The sequence below is a fragment of the Quercus robur genome, chromosome 5 (assembly GCF_932294415.1).
Source record: "Quercus robur chromosome 5, dhQueRobu3.1, whole genome shotgun sequence".
NCBI lineage: Eukaryota > Viridiplantae > Streptophyta > Magnoliopsida > Fagales > Fagaceae > Quercus > Quercus robur.
Genome location: NC_065538.1, coordinates 83,634,538 through 83,656,201, shown reverse-complemented (window position 1 = coordinate 83,656,201; position 21,664 = coordinate 83,634,538). Strand labels below are relative to the sequence as shown.

General features: G+C 35.2%; 2 protein-coding genes across 3 annotated transcripts; one reads left to right on the top strand and one right to left on the bottom strand.

Moving 5' to 3' along the window:
* Positions 1-611: 611 nt before the first annotated feature.
* Positions 612-2,685, top strand: LOC126727436 (vacuolar protein sorting-associated protein 28 homolog 2-like). Of its 2 annotated transcripts, none has more exons than XM_050433111.1 (2): positions 612-778; positions 1,699-2,685. In XM_050433111.1, exon 2 carries the CDS (start codon positions 1,822-1,824, stop codon positions 2,443-2,445), a length of 624 nt encoding a protein of 207 aa, XP_050289068.1. In that variant the 5' UTR covers positions 612-778; positions 1,699-1,821; the 3' UTR covers positions 2,446-2,685. The 2 variants fall into 2 exon arrangements, with proteins under 2 accessions (XP_050289068.1, XP_050289069.1); XM_050433112.1 differs by having other exon boundaries at positions 660-890.
* Positions 2,686-5,287: 2,602 nt separating this feature from the next.
* Positions 5,288-20,899, bottom strand: LOC126727435 (B3 domain-containing protein Os07g0563300-like). The gene is given in 15 exon segments (XM_050433110.1): positions 5,288-5,710; positions 5,713-6,453; positions 6,700-6,770; positions 6,990-7,103; positions 7,581-7,630; positions 8,540-8,803; positions 8,900-8,947; positions 9,347-9,426; positions 9,810-9,984; positions 11,192-11,288; positions 11,530-11,863; positions 12,025-12,358; positions 13,918-14,016; positions 14,151-14,232; positions 20,527-20,899. Coding segments are annotated over 15 exon segments (2,661 nt in total). The 5' UTR covers positions 20,655-20,899; the 3' UTR covers positions 5,288-5,666.
* Positions 20,900-21,664: the final 765 nt, after the last annotated feature.

The window sequence follows — 21,664 nt, the reverse complement described above, 5'->3', positions numbered from 1 at the left end:
ATGAAAACAATCCTCCCTGTAATAACTTGATCTATGTGGATACCCTTGTTTGTTAAAAAAAAAAAAATGAAAAATATCCAAGAAGTAGAAATGTAATTTCACCAAAAATTTATTACTTTGAGCCTAATACTGAAAATTTTTTGTTAAAAATACTGTAGATAAATATTAAAATTAGTTGAAATAATATACTAAGACGCATGAATAGTATCAAAAAATACAGTGAAACTTATAAATAGTAACAAAAATAAGTTGAATAGTAAAATAAGTTGACTTTTTTAATTTAGAATCAAACACACACTTCAGACTATTTCGATTGACGTGAATGTAAACATGAAATTGATCGAATCACATTAGATATTATTGTCTCGAACGGATATTTTATTTTATTTTATTTTATTATATTATTATTACGTATGCATCATTGCTAGCTGCCTAGCCTCAAATCACAATAAATGAGGTTAGAATTTCCGTCATTGCACTATTACATATGTGCTGTATTTTTTGTTTTTTTCAACCAATGGATTTGGATGTGACCACGCAGGGCCATGAAACTCAATGTGCCGGCAGTACAGGTTAGAAGAACCGAAAAAGGTCGCGTTTTGCATAATATAGCCTGGCTCATGTTTTTTTTTTTTTTCAACTGCTACACGTCGCTGCCGTAAGCAGCAATAATAACATGTGCGAGCCCACACGCAAGCTCTCTCTTCTTCATCACCTCCTCCGACACATTACACAGAACCCCTCTTCACATTTTTCAAAACAACGCGTCTCGCTCTTTGTAAGTCTCTCTCTCTCTCTCTCTCTCCCTCTCCCTCTCTCTCACAAAAACTCATGTAGAGACCCCAATTTGCATGTCCCAGATGCTGATTTTTCAAAACTTAGACTTGATGGTAAAGTTTTGTAATTTGGGTTTTTATTTTTTTGTGTGTTTTCATTGCCCATGATTTTTTTTTTTCTTTTCCTTTCTTGATTCATTGGGTCTTGATCTGGGTTTTTGATTCTTGTAAATATTTGCATATTACTTGTCTGCTTTTAAGTTTCAAGCTTTATGCTTCTTGGTCTGTTTGGTTGCTGAGAAAAAGCAGAGAAATTATGCTTGTTTGATTGGAGTCTTCAGAGTTCTTATATTTGAGTATTTATTTATTTATTTATTTCCTGGTATTGGGTTTCGATCTGGGTTTTTGATTCTTATAAATTTTTGCATTTTACTTGCGTGCTTTTAATGTTCACACTTTAAGCTTCTTGGCCTGTTTGGTTGCTGAGAAAACGGAGGGAAATTATGCTTGCTTGATTGGAGTCTTTAAAGCTTCATTGGGATAATATAAGTAAAACTTTATGCTTCGAAGGTTTTTGGGTTTGTACTTTCTATGCCTGATTGTTGAACAAGCTTATCCATTTGTAGTGTTACAATGATTTGTTTGACTGTTTGATGAAATATAGGAAAGAAAAAAGTTATTAGATTTCTTACTATGTTTTCGCCAAAACTTTATGCTTCAAACTTATAAATTTTTGCTCTCTTAAATTCTCTGCAACAAAAAACTGAACCTCTATTTTTGTTTAGGATTTCTATGCTGATTGTTGAACAAGCTGATCCATTTCGTTTTACAATGTTTTGTTTCACTGTTTGATGACATATAGAAAATTAAAAGGATTGGATTTCTTACTATGTTTTGTCTTATTCTGTGATTTGTGTTTCAGTGAAGAAAATTTGTTCTCTTTGCGCGTGTCCCGTTCTCTTCTCCAATCCTCCAAACTCATCCAAAAAGTAAAAAGAATAAGACCCTTAGTCTATATTTATATCATATTAGAATACATACCCAAATGGAGGTTAAGCTATGGAATGACAAGCGTGAGAGAGAAATGTATGATAACTTTGCCGAGCTTTATGCAATAATTAAGGCCACCGAGAAGCTTGAAAAGGCTTATGTTCGTGATATAATATCCCCATCTGAATATGAAACAGAATGCCAAAAACTCATTGCCCATTTTAAGACCTTAGCTTCTACACTCAAAGATACAGTCCCAAGCATTGAGAGGTTTGCAGATACTTATAAAATGGATTGCCCAGCAGCTATAAACCGCCTGGTGATCTCTGGAGTGCCTGCCACGGTGGAGCACCGTGCTGCTGCGTCCACCATGGCAGACCCTAAAATTGTGGCAGAATGTACCACGAATTTCATTACTGCAATGGACGTGTTGAAGTTGAATATGGTGGCAGTTGATCAGGTGCACCCTGTGCTCTCAGAACTCTCAGCTTCACTTACTAAGTTTGCTGTTCTTCCACCAGATTTCGAGGGGAAGACGAAGATGAGGGAGTGGCTTTCTAGGTTGTCAAGGATGAGTGCAGCAGATGAGTTGACAGAGCAGCAGGCTAGGCAGCTCCTTTTTGATCTGGATTCATCATTCAATTCATTTATGGCAGCTTTGCCTAATTCTGGTACTTGATTGATTTTGGTAAGCATGTAAATAAGGGCGATGTTCTTTTGTTTCGGTAATTAGATGAAGTATTTTGTGCATTTTGCAACTTCTCTTGGTAGATCCTCGGTGATGATTGTAAGAGCTCCGTATTTGTGACTGCTTATACATTTAGAATGGCTGTCTAGTGGTTCTGAATGTTGATTCGTGCTTTAAAGATATGGTATTTTTATGATAATGTGGAAGTACTCAATATGGTTTCTTTGTTCATTATATTCAGTTCCTTCTTGTTTTTTGTGGTGGGAGTTGGTCCTTTATCTTGATGAAAGTATGAGTTCCTAGGTGCTGAAATATTTAGTTGATTCTATTTTGTAGTAAAGATTTAATCACTTATCAAACACAGTTCTGTAATGACTGCCCTGATTACAGAACTGTTGAAACACATTTTGGGGCAACAAGGTTATTGTCAACCTTCTTGCATTTAAAAAGTAGGTGGCTTCTTTTGAGCTATAAACTTTAGTGGAGGATAAGCAGGCGTATAAGTCATTCAAGACTGAAAATTACACTCATTGGTTGTTGAAGTATTTTGTGTGATATGATTTGGAAGAATCTGCTGTTTGAATGTTGGATTAAGGTTCTGGTTTCAATGCAAATTATAGTGTCAAAAAGTAGTCCATTAAGGCTGTATCTTCCCGGACATAGGCTGTTTATTTTAAGTGTCAGTTTTTTAATTGTCTTTCTGATGAAAAGGGGAGTGGGAAGAGTGGGTGGGGATTGGAGTTCTGTGTGAATAAACAATCTGTACAAGGGTGTCTTTTCTGAATAAAAGCAGCCTTAACAAAATGCTTGAAAGAGATGTCACTTTTTGCATTGTCCTTATTGCTTGTATTTGAAAAGTGTTCCCCCTTCCAACTCTTGTAGGGTTCTCTGTGAAAGTTTGCCTGGCAATTGCTAGTATCTTGTGAGTTCTTAAGACCTGGTGCTGTCCAATGAAGACTTGCATCTTTTTCTTGCTTGTGATAGTAAAGTTTTGCTTTTTAAAGTTTACGGGATCACGGGATCATCATTTATAAGTCATGAATGGGGTTAGTTTACCTCCGGTACTTTGTAAAAAAGGAATCTCCTTTTGTTTTAATGAGTAATTGTCATATCACCTACTAACTAAATAAAATATAAAAATTAAAACTTATTAACATTTGTCATTTTGTTTTTAAAAGAAAATGAGACTTCCAGTTAAAAAAATACTGGAAGGAAACTAAATCTGTCATTAATAATGCTTTTTTGAAGTTCCTCATCCAAAATGAACTTAAATTTGGGAAATCAGTCTCTCGCAAATGAATGACCTTTTTTGGACCATAGATTTTTCCGCTTGCGACTCTGAACAATTAGTAAATGACAGAGTGTAGCATTATTATTTTTTCAGAGGTTTGGTCATTTCTAGATATTACTATTCAGTACTTTTTTTTTTTTTTGCATACGACTGCAGTTTGCCTTCCTATAAACCCTGACTTCATTTAATGGCTATCCTCTTACCAATCGTTTATTGTATATACAATTTATGCGCCTGGTACGTGCTTCATGATTGGTTTATTTTCAGCATAGTCTCATTTTCTTTGGCCAAAACAACCGTTGTTTTATTTTACCAACTTATGCGCTTGCGATGTGCTTCATGTTAGGGATTTTTTTTTTTTTTTTTTTTTTTTTTTTTTAATTTTTTTCAGCCTGATCTTTTCTTCGACTAAAATTTTTGACCTGGCAAACAATATTTTTTCCATGTAAAAAAAAGTTTCACTCACTTTCTAACTTTTTTTTTTAATTGTAATTTATATATAAATAAAAGAACTAACAAAACGCTCAAAGATAAGTTTTGATTTGGTCACTTTTTCTACAAACTAGTTTATAAGAAAACTCTACAAACTCCCTATAAAAAATTAACATTGCTACATGTTTTAAAAATTTAATCGTTGGATTGTATGTTATGTTTTTTATATTGTTAACTATCCGATCCATTAAATTATTTTTTATACATAATCTAGGATTACAAAAATTTAAAATTTAAACATTCAATTGAAGACATAGTTTTGATCTTTAATCTTCTTGAAATTTTGTAAGTATGGAGGAGATTATAAGAAAATGTAATCTAATGGTAAATTTGTCAAAAATTCATATCCAATAAAAAGATACAAAGGGAGTTTGTAAAAAAACATTGTCCTAAAAAATTACTCAAACAAACAAGTTAAACAGCTTTGAATATATAAGTTTGTAAAAAGATTCATAATACATCAAATTATAATATAAATAGTTCATTTATAGTAAAATTACGATACAAGGTTGGTAAATCTAATTTATAAGTTCATAAACAAAAATTATCTAATCTAATTCACTCGAAATAATATAGATGTAATGTTTACTAAATATGATAAATGAATTAGTTAATTAAGTAACTCATGAACAAGTTCAAGTTTATTTGACAAAAAAATGATTCAAACTTAAAAATGTAATCTTATTTGGTACTTAACTCGAGCTTGACTTAATGTTCAAAGTGAACCATCATAAATTTTTAATACTTGACTCTACTCAGTTCAGTTAGTCAATTCAGTTCATGAGTGCAAAGTAACGCTGCAATGAGAACTCTCTACCCTCAGATCACGATATTGAGTACGGTGCTCTAACCCTCTACACAAACATTTCAACCAACGCGAACGTGAATGATTGCCATACCAACTATCAGTATTCGTACATGTTAGCTCCCAACATTTTTCCCAACAAACTTGAAATTAAACAATAATGACTTGAATAGAATCCGGCTTTTTCCTGTCAGTCTCACAGATTACGTGAATTTAAATGCCAACAATTACCAAAAACAAAGGAATTAATTTTACCAAAAAAGCAATTTCTTTTATACTGGGCCGAAAAAACACAGTAAAATTACATCCTCAATGTTTCTGGATGAGGGTAGCAAGGTGAGCTACTAAAAAGAAACTATATAGCTTCAACCTAGTACCCACTTCAGTTGCAATTATATATTATCTCCCTACTTGAACATTTTGGTGTCAATTTATATTACTGTAGAGAGGACATCAAAGCACCTAATTGGTTTTTCAACCATGTGACCACTCCTACTCCTCTTCTTTATGTACAGACCTGAAGATGCATGAAGCCAATATGGGATGTACAACAGAAACTGCCCTAATCAATACCAACAGTCCCCACATAGCTGTTGATCAACATGTATACATGTAGAAGTTAATCTATCCGGCGGCCGGAGTGGATGCTGATGCTTTTATGATAAAGTTACAGAACGGTCTTCATCAGCATCAGAATGATTGCTTCCAAGGTTGATAATATTAGCGAGCTTTTCTCCCCCTGCTACATCTCCACTTGGATGTGACTGATTGGCTGATGAATTTCCACCAGAGCTTGATAATCTCTGCTGTTTGAGATACCTCTCAGTAGCATCTTGTAGCAACTTCATCATGCTGCCAGAATCAGAACCAGGTGATAGCTCTTCCTCCCGCTCCGGCTGAATATTCAGATCAATTTGACCTTTAAAAGGCGAAGAAGACGACTTCATCTTGTTAGGTTCATCATCAGAAACCTCATTGATCTCTCTGATCTGCTTCGGACTACTATTTCCTGTATTATTATATAGCAGGGAATCATCATCCTGCAATTTCTCAGGCACTGGCAGCTGCCGTGGCTGCTGCTGATGCTGCTTTTTGCGTATTGTTTCAGCTTCTTTCTCTGATTGTTTCTTCTCACGCCGCATCATTAGGGTGCGGAAACGGCGCTTCACTGTCTGGCAGACATTACAGGTGCAAGACTGCTTATGTTTTGGGCCCTTCCCACTAGGGGGCTGAATGCACACAATGCACGAGCAGCCAGGTCTATGTCGGGGGTGTTTTGTTGTTGCTTGGGATGATGCTGGGAGCGTCTCACCCTCTCCCAAGATAGCTAGGTTCGCAAGAGTGTCAAGCCCCTCCAGAGCTTCAACATTATCTGGGTCCCGTTTAGTAGCCTTCATTTTCCTGGTAGCACCTGCCCAAACACAATGACAAGTAGCAAATTTGATGATTGGCAATGGAAGGCAGTTCACTACCAGAACACCCACACATGCGTGCGCACACAGGTACACAGAGAGAGAGAGAGAAATAGTAGTAAAGTCTAGAAACCAGAGTCCTTTAGTGCTATGCTCGACCATAAGCCTACTTGGAGTCCTCATGAATCATAAATGGTTGATGAGCTCTGGATATAGGACACATATTTGTTTAAAGCAATTCATACCTAAATTGCAGTGAGGTAGCAAATCTTCAAGCTGCTCTGCTGTCAATTCTTGTGCTGCAGAACACACGGATCTGGTAGCAGAGAGGATACAAACATATCAAGGGAATGACAGAGATGTCAAACATGTCATGGAGCAGCCATCAATAACATGAATGAAGTAAATTCTTCATTTAAGCAAAGCATATTCATCTTGAATGCACATATAGGCTACAAGATGGTATAAGACACTCAAATGAAGTAGATGGGATGAAAAGCCCATGTTTCAGATATAGAAATAGATGATGGTCTACCTTTCTGGGTCCCATGAGTTATCAGAACAGGTCCACTTTGACGGAAGAAGTGCATTGGCTGGCAATTTGCGCCACTTAAAACAGTCTTCACATTGAATCCACTGAATCTTTTCACTGACATAGATGGAACACAGTGTTGGAAAGAGACAAGGAAAATCAGTCCATGTCTATTATAATACAGAGAAAGCTCAAAACTGAAAAAAAGATATATATATACACATTTCAATATAGGCATTATAGAGTGTGCAATAATACAAAATCCAACACAGAATACAAAGTTACGTAAAAACAAGTATTTTCTTCACTGCTTTCTACAGTAGAAGTTAGAAACCACTTTGACCCTGGCAAAACATTTTTGAAACAAGATATGTATGAGATTTTTTATTTAGAGAAAATAAATCATTGTTTTGCATAGCAAAATTTTAGACACCATTTTTACCCAGGAAAAACAATTTCAAACAAGATACCCCAAAAATAGAAACACACTGAGCATGCTTGAACTTAAGAAGTAACTCACAACTACGAACAGGGAAAAAAAAAGCATCACAGAATCTCAATACAAGACTGAGCACTGAAAGGTAAGTGATTTACCCCAAATTGTTGGCAGCAAAAATGGTTGGCTTCCCAAGTATTGGTGCATCCTGTAATAATAGACGACAGCAATCAAAATAGAGGGTACTTACCAAGGCAACGTTTCACTTGTTAATCAATTACAGAAGAAAACACTGAAGAAAAGTGGCAATTCATAAGACAACAAACATACAACAGAAGACATACCACTGGCTTCTAGAATTATCCCTCATCAATAAAGGAAGGTTTGGGTTCAACATTTAGCAAGTGTTGTTTTTCTTGGAAAAAGAGGGGAAAAAAGAGAGGGGGGGGGGGTCACCCACTTTGCTGTTTGGCAAGAAAAAAGTACACTTATTGTGACAATAAACAACACTTTAAATGAGTGTGATGAATGCCAGATCATGATATATTCTTTAATCCAAATGAAAATTGGTAGGATCAATGGTAGCAACACCACAGTGTTGAAGGAGAAGTCTTTCCCTTTGTCATTGTTATGTCCACATTAGCAGTGTTTATTTAGAAATTTTAGATCATCAAGGCAGATTAGTAGTATTACTAGAACAAAGTAACTACACTTCTAACCATAACCATTGAAATTGATTCTGGAATAGAACAAAATCAACAAAAGTTCCCAATCAATCCAGCCCTCTTGATTTGTCAGTTCTTACAAATGGAAAGACATTCTGTTGGTACCACCAAACTACAGAGATCGCATAACCACCCAATTATCAGACTCAGCATAGCATGTCACAAGTCATGGCAAATTAGCACAATGCAGTTTATGCTATTACAGTGTGGAAAAAGGAAAAGAATATGGTCATAACATTGGAGTTATGGAATAGAACCACCTCCAAAATTGTGACCAGGAGCAAAAGCAGATCATTGACAATCATACATAAATCTTACATTTGGCTGAAAAAATGTACAAGCAATCACTAGCAGTTCAATCTTTTACACAAAACAAACATTAACTACAGTACCTCATACTCCTCAAACTCAAAGCCTTCAATCACCACTACACTAGGAAGATGGTTAGGAGGGGGGCGGAGTAATACTTGAGCTTCTTCCCATGTTATCTTCAGCTGTATCAGGTCCTCATTTTCAATTCTTACGCGCTTGCTCTTTGCACGCAAGGTGCTGTTCTTTTTCTTCCTAGAGATTGATGATTTGGCTCCTAGTACTTCTTTTGCTATGTATCCTGACTTATCAACTTTTGACCATGAACTAGGATCAGCCAATTCAGCCTGTTGGATTGATGAAAAGATAGGTGATTCTGAACTATCTTTTAAATGATGAACATTAAAATCAATTTGAACAATTCCAGTTTATTTAACACTTACATCTCCATGGGTAGAAACTCCATTCATAGTCTTATTAGAGTCATGGTCCTGTCAGCAGATATATGCATAAAAGTGATGTATTGTAAGCTAAACCTGTTAACCTTCTGCAAACCAGATGTTTAAAGGCTACAAACTATTGCACTAAAAAAATTATGCAACAAAGCAACTGATATCACAATTGAATTGTGGAATTTGGTTATTATGATGAAGAAATCAGCAATTAACTAATCATCCAACATAAAGTCAGGAGCAATAATACAGTTCTTAGAGCATAAAGCAGTCACTTCCAACTGCTAAGTAAAACATTTTAGCAAATTGAATTCCAAAAAACCATAAAGTGAAACCTAGACGGTAGAAATAAACACTTGAAAAACCCATTGTCTTACACACTTACACATACAGATGTACAGTAAGAATAAGGTGCTAAGCTATTGTATAAGGCAAAACCTGATCAGATGGTGGAGCATTTGAAGCCTTTCTGAATCCCATAACCAATTTTCCTTCTGGCTCTAATCGACTAAATGTTACTGAGAAAATAAAATTAACCATCAGTTCCAAAACAAGAAAAATATGAATTCTCGATAGTACAACATGTACTGGGAAGATGACCTTAAAGATAAAAGCATTAAACCAAAACTCAAGATAAAAGCATTTAGAAGGCCAACATAAATTAACAGGCAACATTCAGCACTTAATTGCTTGACAATAACTCAAAACCATGCTTGAAATGTACAACAATCAAGCATTTGTAAGCACCACAAAACCAAGCCTAAAGAGCTATAAAATAGAAAACCAGTGGTAGGAAACAGGCATACTGAGCTGAGCATGAAAAAGTTGCCATTCTACCTGTATAGAAAATTTAATCAACCACAATGTCCAAAAGCTCTCTATGGATATTTGGTTTCATTACCTATATCTCCTGCTTGCAATTGCATGGACTGTATGCAAGGGGTAACACCCTCCAAAACATACATTCTGCTATTATTATTAGGCCAGAAGCGGAACTGAAATATCCATTCCTTGCCTTTTGCATCCTGGACTTTAAGAGGTAGTCCTTCAGGCTGAGAAATTGGTGGAAAGTAGGCCTGTCTCATGGTGAATGAATAGTGTTATACAAGGTTTATCACCATAGGAAGTTGTAACAAACTAAAACTAATACACCAATTTAAGATAAGATCTTCTAGAAATATTTACACCAAATTAAGATAAGATCTTCAAGAAATATCAATGGTCATCAAGCAATGTCATAAATACACAGCCATAGAAATCTCATGCCAAGGAGAAGATTCCATTAGAGTCAAAACTGCACTTACACTAAACATAATGCAAACAATTTGACAAAATAAATTAATCTAGGAAACATGGTACCTGGAATGACAGCCACAGAAGTCATTCAGGTTATCAACAGTATGACATGGAACTTCTATAACCTAGTATAGCTGTTATATATTGCAGTATATAAGAGCTAGAAAAGTAAAACTAAATTCACTATTAACTGTTGTTCTACCATTTTAGCCAGTAAAGATTTAAATTTCTATAACCAAGTCATGTTTTCTTCCTTTGATAACAAAACAAACCTAGTTTTTTTGTAAATTATCAGCGTCATAAACAGTCAATCATTGTCCACAGACCCACCATTACAACCACAATTCACATCACTTTATATGTTGCTAAGCAAACTAGATGTCAGAAAAGGAGAATTATACTCAAGTCATTGATCCTAAAATGGAACACTGACATCATACCAAAAAGGTAAGGTGAAAGGTAAAATTGGGGAACCATCTTACAGCACATATCACCACATTTCACATTTGGTTTATTTTATAAAAATAAAAAATCCTAAAAAGGGCACACTTCTGCAAGTGTGCCTTGCTTTACAGGGGAAAAGCGTTGAGCTATGGCGCTTCACGCTTAAGCATACTTCTACCAACAGTGCCTAGTTCCCACATGGTAGGACTGGGTAAACCCCAGATACCTGCAATAGCCCACAAACCACAGGTATGTCTGGGACTTGAACACAAGACCTCAAGGTATAACACCACTAAGGGTTTCTTTGGAGCCATACCCATGTGGGCAATTCTCCATTCAAACATTAAAAGATTGAAACTAGAGAACTAAGACATGTCATTTCTTATGACATGGTGTGGTTGACTGAATTTTTCTTCCTATGGATGCATCAACATTAATGATCATTAAATGAGAAAATTAGGAATATTTTCTTTAACTAAAGAGATTAGAGAACAGAAATGCTGAAAGAATTCAAAATTGAAACTGGGGCACCATCAGACTCACCTCTGCACACTTTTTTGGAAGCACTAAACGCCCAATCCGCCCAGCATCACTATGACTTAACATTTTCTCAAATAAAGGAGTGATCACAGAATTTGAACTCCCATGTGGTTAAGGCTTACATGATGCTGATTTGTAAATAGAACGAATAGACAGGTCTTGCATCAAAAACCAAATATAGCAAATCCTTGCTCATTAACATAAATCGAAATAGGTTTTGCAGAAATTCTGATAAGAATAAAAATTCCTATTTACAATTATGGCTAATTAGAAAATATAATATTTTAAATTGACTTCAAAACTTTAAAATATGAAGAACATGTTATTTAATCAAAGGATACTCTCCAGATATTTGCTGTAGCTCTTGATCAGTAAACCTGGGCCAGTACCGAGGAAGTAAGAGACTTCTTCCTCGTGCATCCACTCGAGGCCTTCCATTGCGAACCTGAGCTTCACCATACAAGTCAACTCTATTATGTAAATTACCATGAAACTGCTTTGGAAGAGGTGTAGGAGTTGTTCGCAAATGAGTTCTACTAACCCCGATTTGGGCATTTGTTTCATTTGGAGATGCATGAGGTGCAGTCAAACCAAATTGTGGGGTAGATGGATCCTCCTTTAAGGAGGAAGACTGTTGAGATAAACATGAACTGTGGTTTTCTTCAGACTTAATGCCTGCAACAAAGTTCACATAAACTTAGCAGCCATTCCACCTGTTATTTCTGCGGGAAAATTCTCCAGCATGGAATCAGTAATACAGGAGGTCATCAAAAAACCCCTCCCCCCCCCCCCCCTTTTTTTTTAAATCATGATCCAATAAAGTGCATAGCACATACCTGCATTCCCGTTGTCGAATATTTCCCGTGCACCAAGTTTCAAGTTTCCGTTCATTAATCTTTCAGAAAGATCCTCAATTTTCTTTTTTTCTAAGGGAGAGGCAGATAATCTATCATTGGCATTAAGTTTGTTAATGCCACCTGATATGTCAACTTCATAGGGAAATCTTGACTGTTCTGATGCAGGTATAGAAGAATTAAACAAACTCGGTGCCTGCCGCCATGGTACAGGACCTGATCCAGCCAATTGATTCCAATTCTTGACAGATAGGTCTTTGAGTCTCTCTTGTAAAGGTGGATGAAAACACAGAGATGTTGGCCATGCTGGATTTGACTGAAATGCGGTATATAAAAACACGGTTATAACAAAATCAATAGTACATAAAATGCAAGACTTGCACATATTAAATATCACTTTGAATGCAAGTAATGCCTTTACTTGATCATATGAGAAACTTATCTGCTCATCATAAATTTAAACTGTTCAAAAATATCCCATAAAGAGTTGTAGAATGCTATGTTGCAATAACAAGAAAAAGTGAAAAAGACCTTAAGCGGTTTCTCATAATATATGGATGATAAGATTTTGCCAGGGATGAAAAAATCAGATAAACATTAGATTAACAAATAACTATGGAAAAAGAAGGGTAAAAGCAAGAAGACCATGGCAAAATAGTGTCTCAATAATTTACTTATTGGATTCTCAAAAAAAATAATAACAATAATTTACTTATTACTAAATATCTGGAAAAACATTATGGGGCGGTTTGGATCCCACGTTTCTGCGTTGCGTTTTCTGCCATGCGCGTTTTCCTTTTTTCTTTTTTTTTTTTCTTTTTTTGCTTCAGCCGCACCTTTTGACTAAGTCAGCAGTGAACAGTGCACTGTTCACGGTCCCACAAATTACATTTTTCAACAACTTTTTCATTAAAAATGGGTCCCACAACACTATTCACACATTTAAAAATTATTTTGCTATAGTGTTTTCAGTTTTCAGTTTCAGCAAAATAAGTTCTATCCAAACAGACCCTATGAGTAGAATATAGAAACAGATTGATGCACTATCATATGATCAAATTTTACTTATTTATAACAAATTTTTAAAAAAAAAAATTCAAGCAAGAGGACAGGAGGGTTCAGTGGACAATGTAATGTATGAAAATGCCTCAATTATGATTTATGAGATGCTATGTCATTTCACTTCGTTTTTTTTTTTTTAATGAGTAAATGATTTTCACTCAAAGGTTGGCTTATAGTATATGGACCAAACAGTGAGAATTCATTTGACAATTATTGTTAGACAAAATAAAGATCATATGCAGTGCAAAATGCTCGCGTTTCTACAGAATCTTGTCTTGTCAAACAGAATTGGGCTAAAAATCCTCCTCTATAAATAATTTTATGCAAGTTAAACATATTATTTTATGATTACCCAATTTGACATTTAGCAACAGTAAAAGAACTGTAAAACAGTATCTCCAGCTCCTGAGATGGGGCAATTTTTTACCTTCTTCAAGAGTAAATGAACAGTTTATTGAATTGAAGTAACAGTTATGAGTTTCAAGCTCACACCAAACATGCGGTGCATGAAATTCATGAGTGTAGCCAAGTTCAATCTAAGCAATACCAAAAACATTTACCTTTTATTTCTCTAAGCATCAAATTTGACTGATTTTAAGTAGAAAATTTTCCAAACTTGACAGTCATACAACACTAATTAAGGATCCAGCCAATGAAAATTAGTGAAATACTCTCAATCAAAAGCAACTGGTAGTAAATTGGCAAGAACTCCGAGGCAAACAATTGCCCAAAATCAAATAATGGCACAACAAACAACAAAAGAAAAAATGCATATAAAAGAATACAAGAATGGAAAGCCAAATAGAACCATACCCAAGGGACATTTTTCCTTGCACACGTCATGCATTCAATGCCTCCAGGATCCAACAATGTAAATGCATGACTTGAAACAATACATCCACAATGAACTTGCTGCAAAGGAAGATTAACCGTTAGATCGTCTACTAGAAATCAAAAACTTTTAATTGGAAAATGAAAACTTACTTATTTGATATCTATCACACCTTTAAAGAAGATTAATAAACTGAAATAAACATCCAGCTCACCTTCCCACAAGTCTCACAACACCTCCAACCAGTAGAACTCAAGTGGAAAGTCTCACAGAATTTTCCTTCCTCATAAACAGAACTAATGTCAAATAAAACTAGAGTCAGATTTTGTATAACTAAAGAGTTAGAATAAAATTATCACAAAATAGATTAACAGTTCTTTATGCTATTGGATTAGCAACATGACAAAACTTTTTTTTTTAAATAAGTATTGGAAAATTTTATTCAAACCATAAAAATTAGTCAACCAAGCATACAGGAAGCAACATGGCAAAACGTTAGAGAGGCTAAAGGCTTCTTTTCAATTAAATATATCATCCATTTAAAAAAAATACAGAGTACAAATATCTAAAAACTCCTAATTTCTTTAATAAAATAAATATTCATCTCCACAGTCAAAAGCTATGTCCCTGCTAAGTCAGAACCAACTGAGATTTTCTTTTCAGGCCACAGAATTATCCTAAGAACTAATTTTGTTCTGAACAGACAAAATATAAATTGTAGCCCATTTAGATTATGCATCCACCCCTAAGAAATAAACATACAGACAGAAAAGGCAGGTACAATCAGTTATATACGGGAACACAAGGGCATGAACACACACATGCAGCAATGATACAAAGAGGTCTCTCTCTCTCTCTCTCTCTCACACACACACACACACACACACACCTAGCAAAAATAGACAAGGAGCTCAATGAACATATGGGTATTTTCTAATTGAAATCCTTACCAATACATAAGGTTTGGGTCTCCACTATAAGATCAATTATTTTAATAATACCAGCCACTTCCTATGTCAATTTTTATACTAGAACCACTCCCCCCTTCCCCCCCCCCAAAAAAAAAAAAAAAAAAAGAGCACAATAGAAAGAAGATTCTTATACAAGCAGAATATGCCAGAAAGTACAGAGATTTTGTTATCCTCAAAAATTGGAGAAAAAACAACTAGATGATAAGAAGCAAAGGACTAACTTGGCCCTAATAAAAAGTTGTAATTTAGCAATTGAGTAAATGAAAAGGCAAAGTCTGTCATAGACTTTCAAGATAGAAAAGGTCTGAGGTGATGTAAATATTTGTTTGGTTTGACAGTCCCTTCACAATCAGCAGGATTCAACAAACCCTCTCAAGGATTACAACAGGGAACCTCCTCCACAACTTTGAAAATCTTTACACTGACCTTCAAAACACAATTCTGAATGCATAATTACCCAAGCAACCAAAAAAACAGCAAAAGCACATGCCAAACACACAGGCAGATTGTCAATGGTTAAGGCAATGAATGATCATATGATAATTGGACCTATACATAATGCAACGATTTAGCACCCTTTAGTCTCTGTTCATCAAATAATGAACTAATATGGAGCTTCAAACCAAACTTAACTCGCGAGCTGCAGAACTTTACATTTGCACTTGCATTAATTATTTCCCACTTGGAATTAGGCAATATCAAGCAAATCAAACAGCCACCTATTAATTGCAATTTAACAAAATGGGAAATGTGCAATAAAGGGTACAATTTAATAAATAAAAACAAGTACACTCACAGAGAAAAAAATCTGGATGAAAGTAATACACATGTACACTCACAGGGAAAATGTTCCCTCCATACCAAATCACAGAAATCGTGATTTTTTTCCAAATAAATAGCACATCAAATACACATTCTACAATTAAAAAATGCTCAAAAGAACTTCCATATCCATCAACTCCCATTTCAGAAGGCAACTCAAGCAAATGAAAAAAATCGATTATTCAGCTTCCTCAATCAAACTTCACAGAAGCAAACACATCAAAAAGCCCAAATCCAATTTCCCAAATAAGCCTTCTAACAAGCCAATATCCAGCTCCACAACCAAAATTTTAGCGAAAATCCCCAAAACAACCAAGCTAAAAAACCATGGCATCACACAACAAACTAGAACCCAAACCAATCAGCCACACTACAAAACCTCAAAAACACAGCAAATTAAACCACCAAATCCCAAAAAAAAAAAAAAAAAAAAAAAAAAAAAAGAGGCTAAAAACAAAGAAAGAGCAAAATCCTCTGTACCAGTCAATAAAACACTAAAACAGAACAAAGAAACATAAAAGTATTGCTTACGCGCATCGATCACAGAACTCGACATACTCGCCATTTCGGAGCCTGCAGACCTTCCTGGCTGATTTCAACTCCATGCACTCTGAATTGTAACACACCTTGGTTGATGACGAAGCTGGCGACATTGAAAACTAACAGTAGCAGAGCAAAATGCTTACACAAAGCCTAGAAATTCAAAGACCCAAAGAGTTGTAGAGAGAGAGCAAAAATTGAAATGATAATCGCGATGGCCTGATCTATACAAGAGAGGAAAAGAGTTGGGGAGGGTTTTAGGGAGAGAGAATGGTATTTCTGGAGTGAGAGAGAAAAAGTAACGCACTTTCTACATTATATCCTATTATATAAATGAGGGTTTATAAACACGTCAACTCATGAGCTTTTCTGTTCTTTAAATCTTTCCATATTTTCGAGCAATGTCGGTTTTCTTTTTCTATTTAGACTTTTCTCAGTTTGTTCCAAAATTACCATATTCTCTGATAGTATTAAGTTTTCCTTGTTACTGGTTTGGAGAATTATTGCCAACCATGTAATACTAGTCAGAAACTCATGCAATGCACACAAAATTTTAACAAAATATGATTTTTTTTCTTTGTTTTATTTGTTGTCTAAATATAAAATTTAATAATTACGGTAATGATAAACATGCATTTATTATGATTGCATATATATGGAATTATTTATGATACCATTTAATACACACACACTATATGATATGAAAAGATTTTAATAAATGGCATAAATATAATAGGTTTTATGCATAATCATTATAGAATTTTAACTCAATTAATACACACATATCTATATATTAAAATGATAACATGAAAAAATGTGGGCTTTCAAAAACTTATATGGCAACATTAGAAGAAGCTAACCAAAGTCAAAGTTTAGTTTTATATATATTAAAGATTATAGAGAAGTTATAATCAACTACATGTTTTTTGAGTCCAATGTGTTATTCAGAATCTATTTGAGATAACTTTTCATCTTTAGTAGGAAAATCCCCCTTCTCTAGAGCACTGCCACATCAGCCCTTATCATCCACCACGATAGCAATTTGCCATGACAGCATCTAACCCGCAATCTTGACCAAGAGGTCACCTAATAGCTCTCTCTCTCACACACACACACACGCGCAGCAAAAAATAGACTAAAAGGTCAAGGAACATATAGTTATTTTCTAATATATTGTTAGGATCATATTAGGAACTCAAAATGGTTCAAGGCCTCTAAATTGCACTTTGTGACAACCTTGACCAAAATGCATCCAAACTCAAACCAAGCCAAATCCAGGACTCTCTTGCACGTGGAGACATCTAGGCAATCAGTTTTAAGGCTTGAACTAAAGTTGTAATCTATGTGGGAAGATAATTGGGCACATGTCCAAGAGCTGGTTAGGGTTAGAGTTTTTTTTTTTTTTTTTTTTGATAGGTAATAAAAAATTTATTGATAATAGAAGTACAATGGATTTACGATAGTAAACTCACTGCACTGAAAAAAAATACAAACCAATCAAAAAGAAAGACTAACAGAATTAAGAAAATCAAACAAAGAATGACAATGTGTAAACCCCCAAATACGGGACCACTCAAACAAAGTCCTAAGCAGCAAAGACTTCACACAATCTACAAGTCTCTCAGTTTCCTCAAAAGTTCGGGCATTGCGCTCCTTCCAAATTAACCACATAAGACACGCTGGAACCATATTCCACACATTTGAAGTGTGAGTCCCCAACCAATTCCACCATGCAGAGAGAAGAGAAACAACGTTCTTCAGCATCACCCACTGAACCCCAAACAAACGAAGGACTTCACTCCACAAGGAATGAGCACACTTACAATGGATCAATAAGTGATCCACAGTTTCCTCTTCACATCGACAAAGGCAGCACCAATTAACAAGAGGTAAATTCTTCTTAACAAGGTTGTCTATAGTAAGAATCCCGCCCCTAGCAGCTGTCCATAAAAAGAAAGCCACCCTTTTAGGGACCTTAACACACCAAATGCTCTTCCAAGGAAAAGACACCAACGGGGCTGCTAGCAATGAGAAATAGAAAGAACGCACATCAAAAACACCACTACGGTTCAAACTGCCATATCATGGTATCATCACCCCCTCTAGAGTTAGATATTCGTTCATTAGTTACCAGTGGATTGAGTTAGTTAGAGCCCAAGCGAATGTTAGACATTTATGACATGGGTTAATTCTTGGGAGCACATGCCAAATTAGAGTGCCAATAGGGGTGAGCCATGCATAGCCAATAGAATTAGATCATGAGTTGTATAAATACAGACATGTAACACTCATTTGATATCATGTGTAATAACAATAATAATCAAGTTTCCTTTGAACTTAGTTTTCACCCTAGTTGTATAATAAAAATCATGCTTGGAGAAGATGACTCTTTCAAAAACGTCACAAGCCATTCAATCACTCATCGTTTGCATGCAATTCATCACTTATGCAAAGTCTACCAACCAAAACCCTAGCATTATCTAAACATCAACATTTATATTTCCATCATCAAGAACCTTAGATACCCAAAATCCCAAAGCCCTCAAACCCCAAATTCCAGCATCCAAACCAACAAGAACTAAATATACTCATCAAGGAACACCACCTATAATCGTGCTCCTTACATTTATATCCTCAGCAATACATAAGGTTTGGATTTCCACTACAAGATCAATTATTCTAATAATTCCAGCCACTTCCTACTCCTACATCAATTTTTGTCTAAGAAATAGACAGGCACACCACCCCCCCCCCCCCCCCCCAAAAAAAAAGAAGGAAAAGTGCACAATAGAAAGAAGATGATTCTTAGAGGAATAATGTCTTGACGGTAAAAATGATCAGAATATTAATTACAATTACAATATGCTGGAAACTACGGAGATTTTGTTTATCCCCAGGCATTGGAGAAGAACAACTAGGAAATGAGAAGCAGAGGACTACCTATGCCCTAATAAAAAGTTAAAACTAACGTAAATATTTGTTTAGTATGACATTCCTTCACAATCAGCTGGATTCAAAGAACTCTTTCAATGGTTAAGATAGGGAACCTCATTCACAACGTTAAAAATCTTTACGGTGACATTCCAAATACAACTCTGCTGCAGAATCACCCAAGCAGGAAAAAAAAAAAAAAAAAAAAAAAGCACATGCCAAACTCAGAATTAGAATGTGACTGGTTTAAGGCAATTATTAATCATACGAGAACTGGACCAATACATAAGGCAATAATTTAGATCCTCAAGTCACTGTACGTCACATAATGAACTAATATGGAGCTTCGAGACCAAACTTAACCCGCAGGCTGCAGAACTTTACAGTCACACACACAATAATTAATTCGCACTTGCAATTAGGCTAGAGCAAGCAAAGCAAACAGCCACTTATTAATTGCAATTTTACAAGATAGGAAATATGCAATAAAGGGTCCAATTTTTTTTTAACTGGGTTTCCAGTGAGAAATTCAGAATGAAAGTAATATACAGAGACTCACAGGAAAAAAGTTTTCCCCCAAACCAAATCATACACGTCAAGATTATTTTCCAAATAAATAGTACATCAAAAAGTCCACTGAATTAAAATTTATGGAAATAAACACAAAACCCCATTTGATTTCCCCATAAAACACAAAACCCACTTAAGTTTTTAGTGTAACATTTACCCTTGTGGTCTTGTCCTATATGTAGAAAGTAAACCGTTAAAACATCCGTGAAAACAAAAGCTAAAATTTCTCATGTGTTCATATTTTGTGTTACACTCAAAACCTCCAGGGTGGTGAAGTCGAGTATTGCACAATTAACTTTTTACACTCAAAATTCTCCAAGAACTCTTTCCGGCTAATAGAGACAAATTCTACGTAAAAGAAAAATGCTCAAATAAAATTTTCATATTCTTCAACTCCCATTTCAGAAGGCAACTCTAGCAAATGCAAAAATCAATCATTCAGCTTCCTCAATCAAACGTCACAGCAACAAAAACATCAAAACCCGAACCTAATTTCCCAAACTAACTTTCTAACAAGCTTAATATCCAGCTCTACAACCAAAATTTTAGCACCAAAAATAAATTAAAAAAACCATGTCAGCATTCACCAAACTCGAAGTTAAACTAATCAGCCACACTACAAAACCTCAAGTTCACGCCAAATTAAGCAACGAAATCCCTAAAAAAAAAAGCAAAGCAAAGAAAGAAAGTGCAAAATCAACTGTACCAGTCAACAAAACAGTAGAACAAAGACAAAAATAGAAGTATTTTGCTTACGCGCATCGATCACAGAGGTCGGCGAACTCGCCATTTCGGAGCTTCCAGCCCTTCCTAGCTCGCTCCGATTTCAATTCCTTGCACTCCGAATTGTAACAAACCTTCGCCGACGACGAAGCCGACGACATCGAAAAAAAGAAGAAGAAGTAAACGGTAACCAGAGCCGCCAAGAAAATGCTTACACAAACCCTAGAAATTCCATGGAGTTTTAGAGAGAGAAAGTTCGAAAATCGAAATGGAAATCGCGGCCTGATCTGTAATCATATGAGAGAGAGGGAAAGAGAGTTTTGGAGTGAAATGGAGAGAGAGAGAGAGAGGGGGGGTTTTAGAGAGAGAAAGAGAATGGTATTTTTGAAGTGTGAGAAAAAGTAAAATGTGTTGTTTCTATTTGTATATAGAGAGAGGCTTTAAAAACACGTCGACTCCTGTCCTGAGCTTGCTTTGCTTTTTCCGTTGTTCGCTTCTTTCTTTCTTTTCGAGCGTCGTCGTTTTTCGATTTTTTTCATAAAGACTTTTCTCACTTCATCTTAAAATAGTACAGTGTTTTCTAGCCTACTTTTCTCGCTTCATCTTATAATAGTACAGTGTTTTCTAGGTTTTTTTTGTTTTTTGTTTTTACAGTGTTTTCTAGGTTAGGTTGAGTAATAGTTAATAACCCATTTAAAGAAATGGTTAATAATTCATTTAGATTTTTTTCATAAAGAATTTTCTCACTTTATCTTAAAATAGTAGAGTGTTTTATCATTAATTATCAGCCTATGAAGTATCATCTCAAAAAAAAAAAATATATATATATATATAGAGGAAAATTCTAATAAATGCACTTAAGGTAATAGTTAATAATTTATTTTAAAAAAATCTTTATAGGAAAAGAAAAAAATAATAATGTTTTGACAGTTTTTTCTATTTTTCATTAAAATGATGACAAAACTTTTCTAAAATAGATTGTTAACTATTGCCTTGAGGGCACCTGTTAGCATGACCTATATATGTGTGTGTGTGTGTGGGGGGGGGGGGGGTGTTTAATGCAGGAAAAAGTCTAGAACCACAAAAAAAAAAAATCATAACTTGACGTAACAAAGTGTGATTGGTGAAAAAAAAAATAGTGGGTCCATGTATAAGTGATGTTTAATCACTC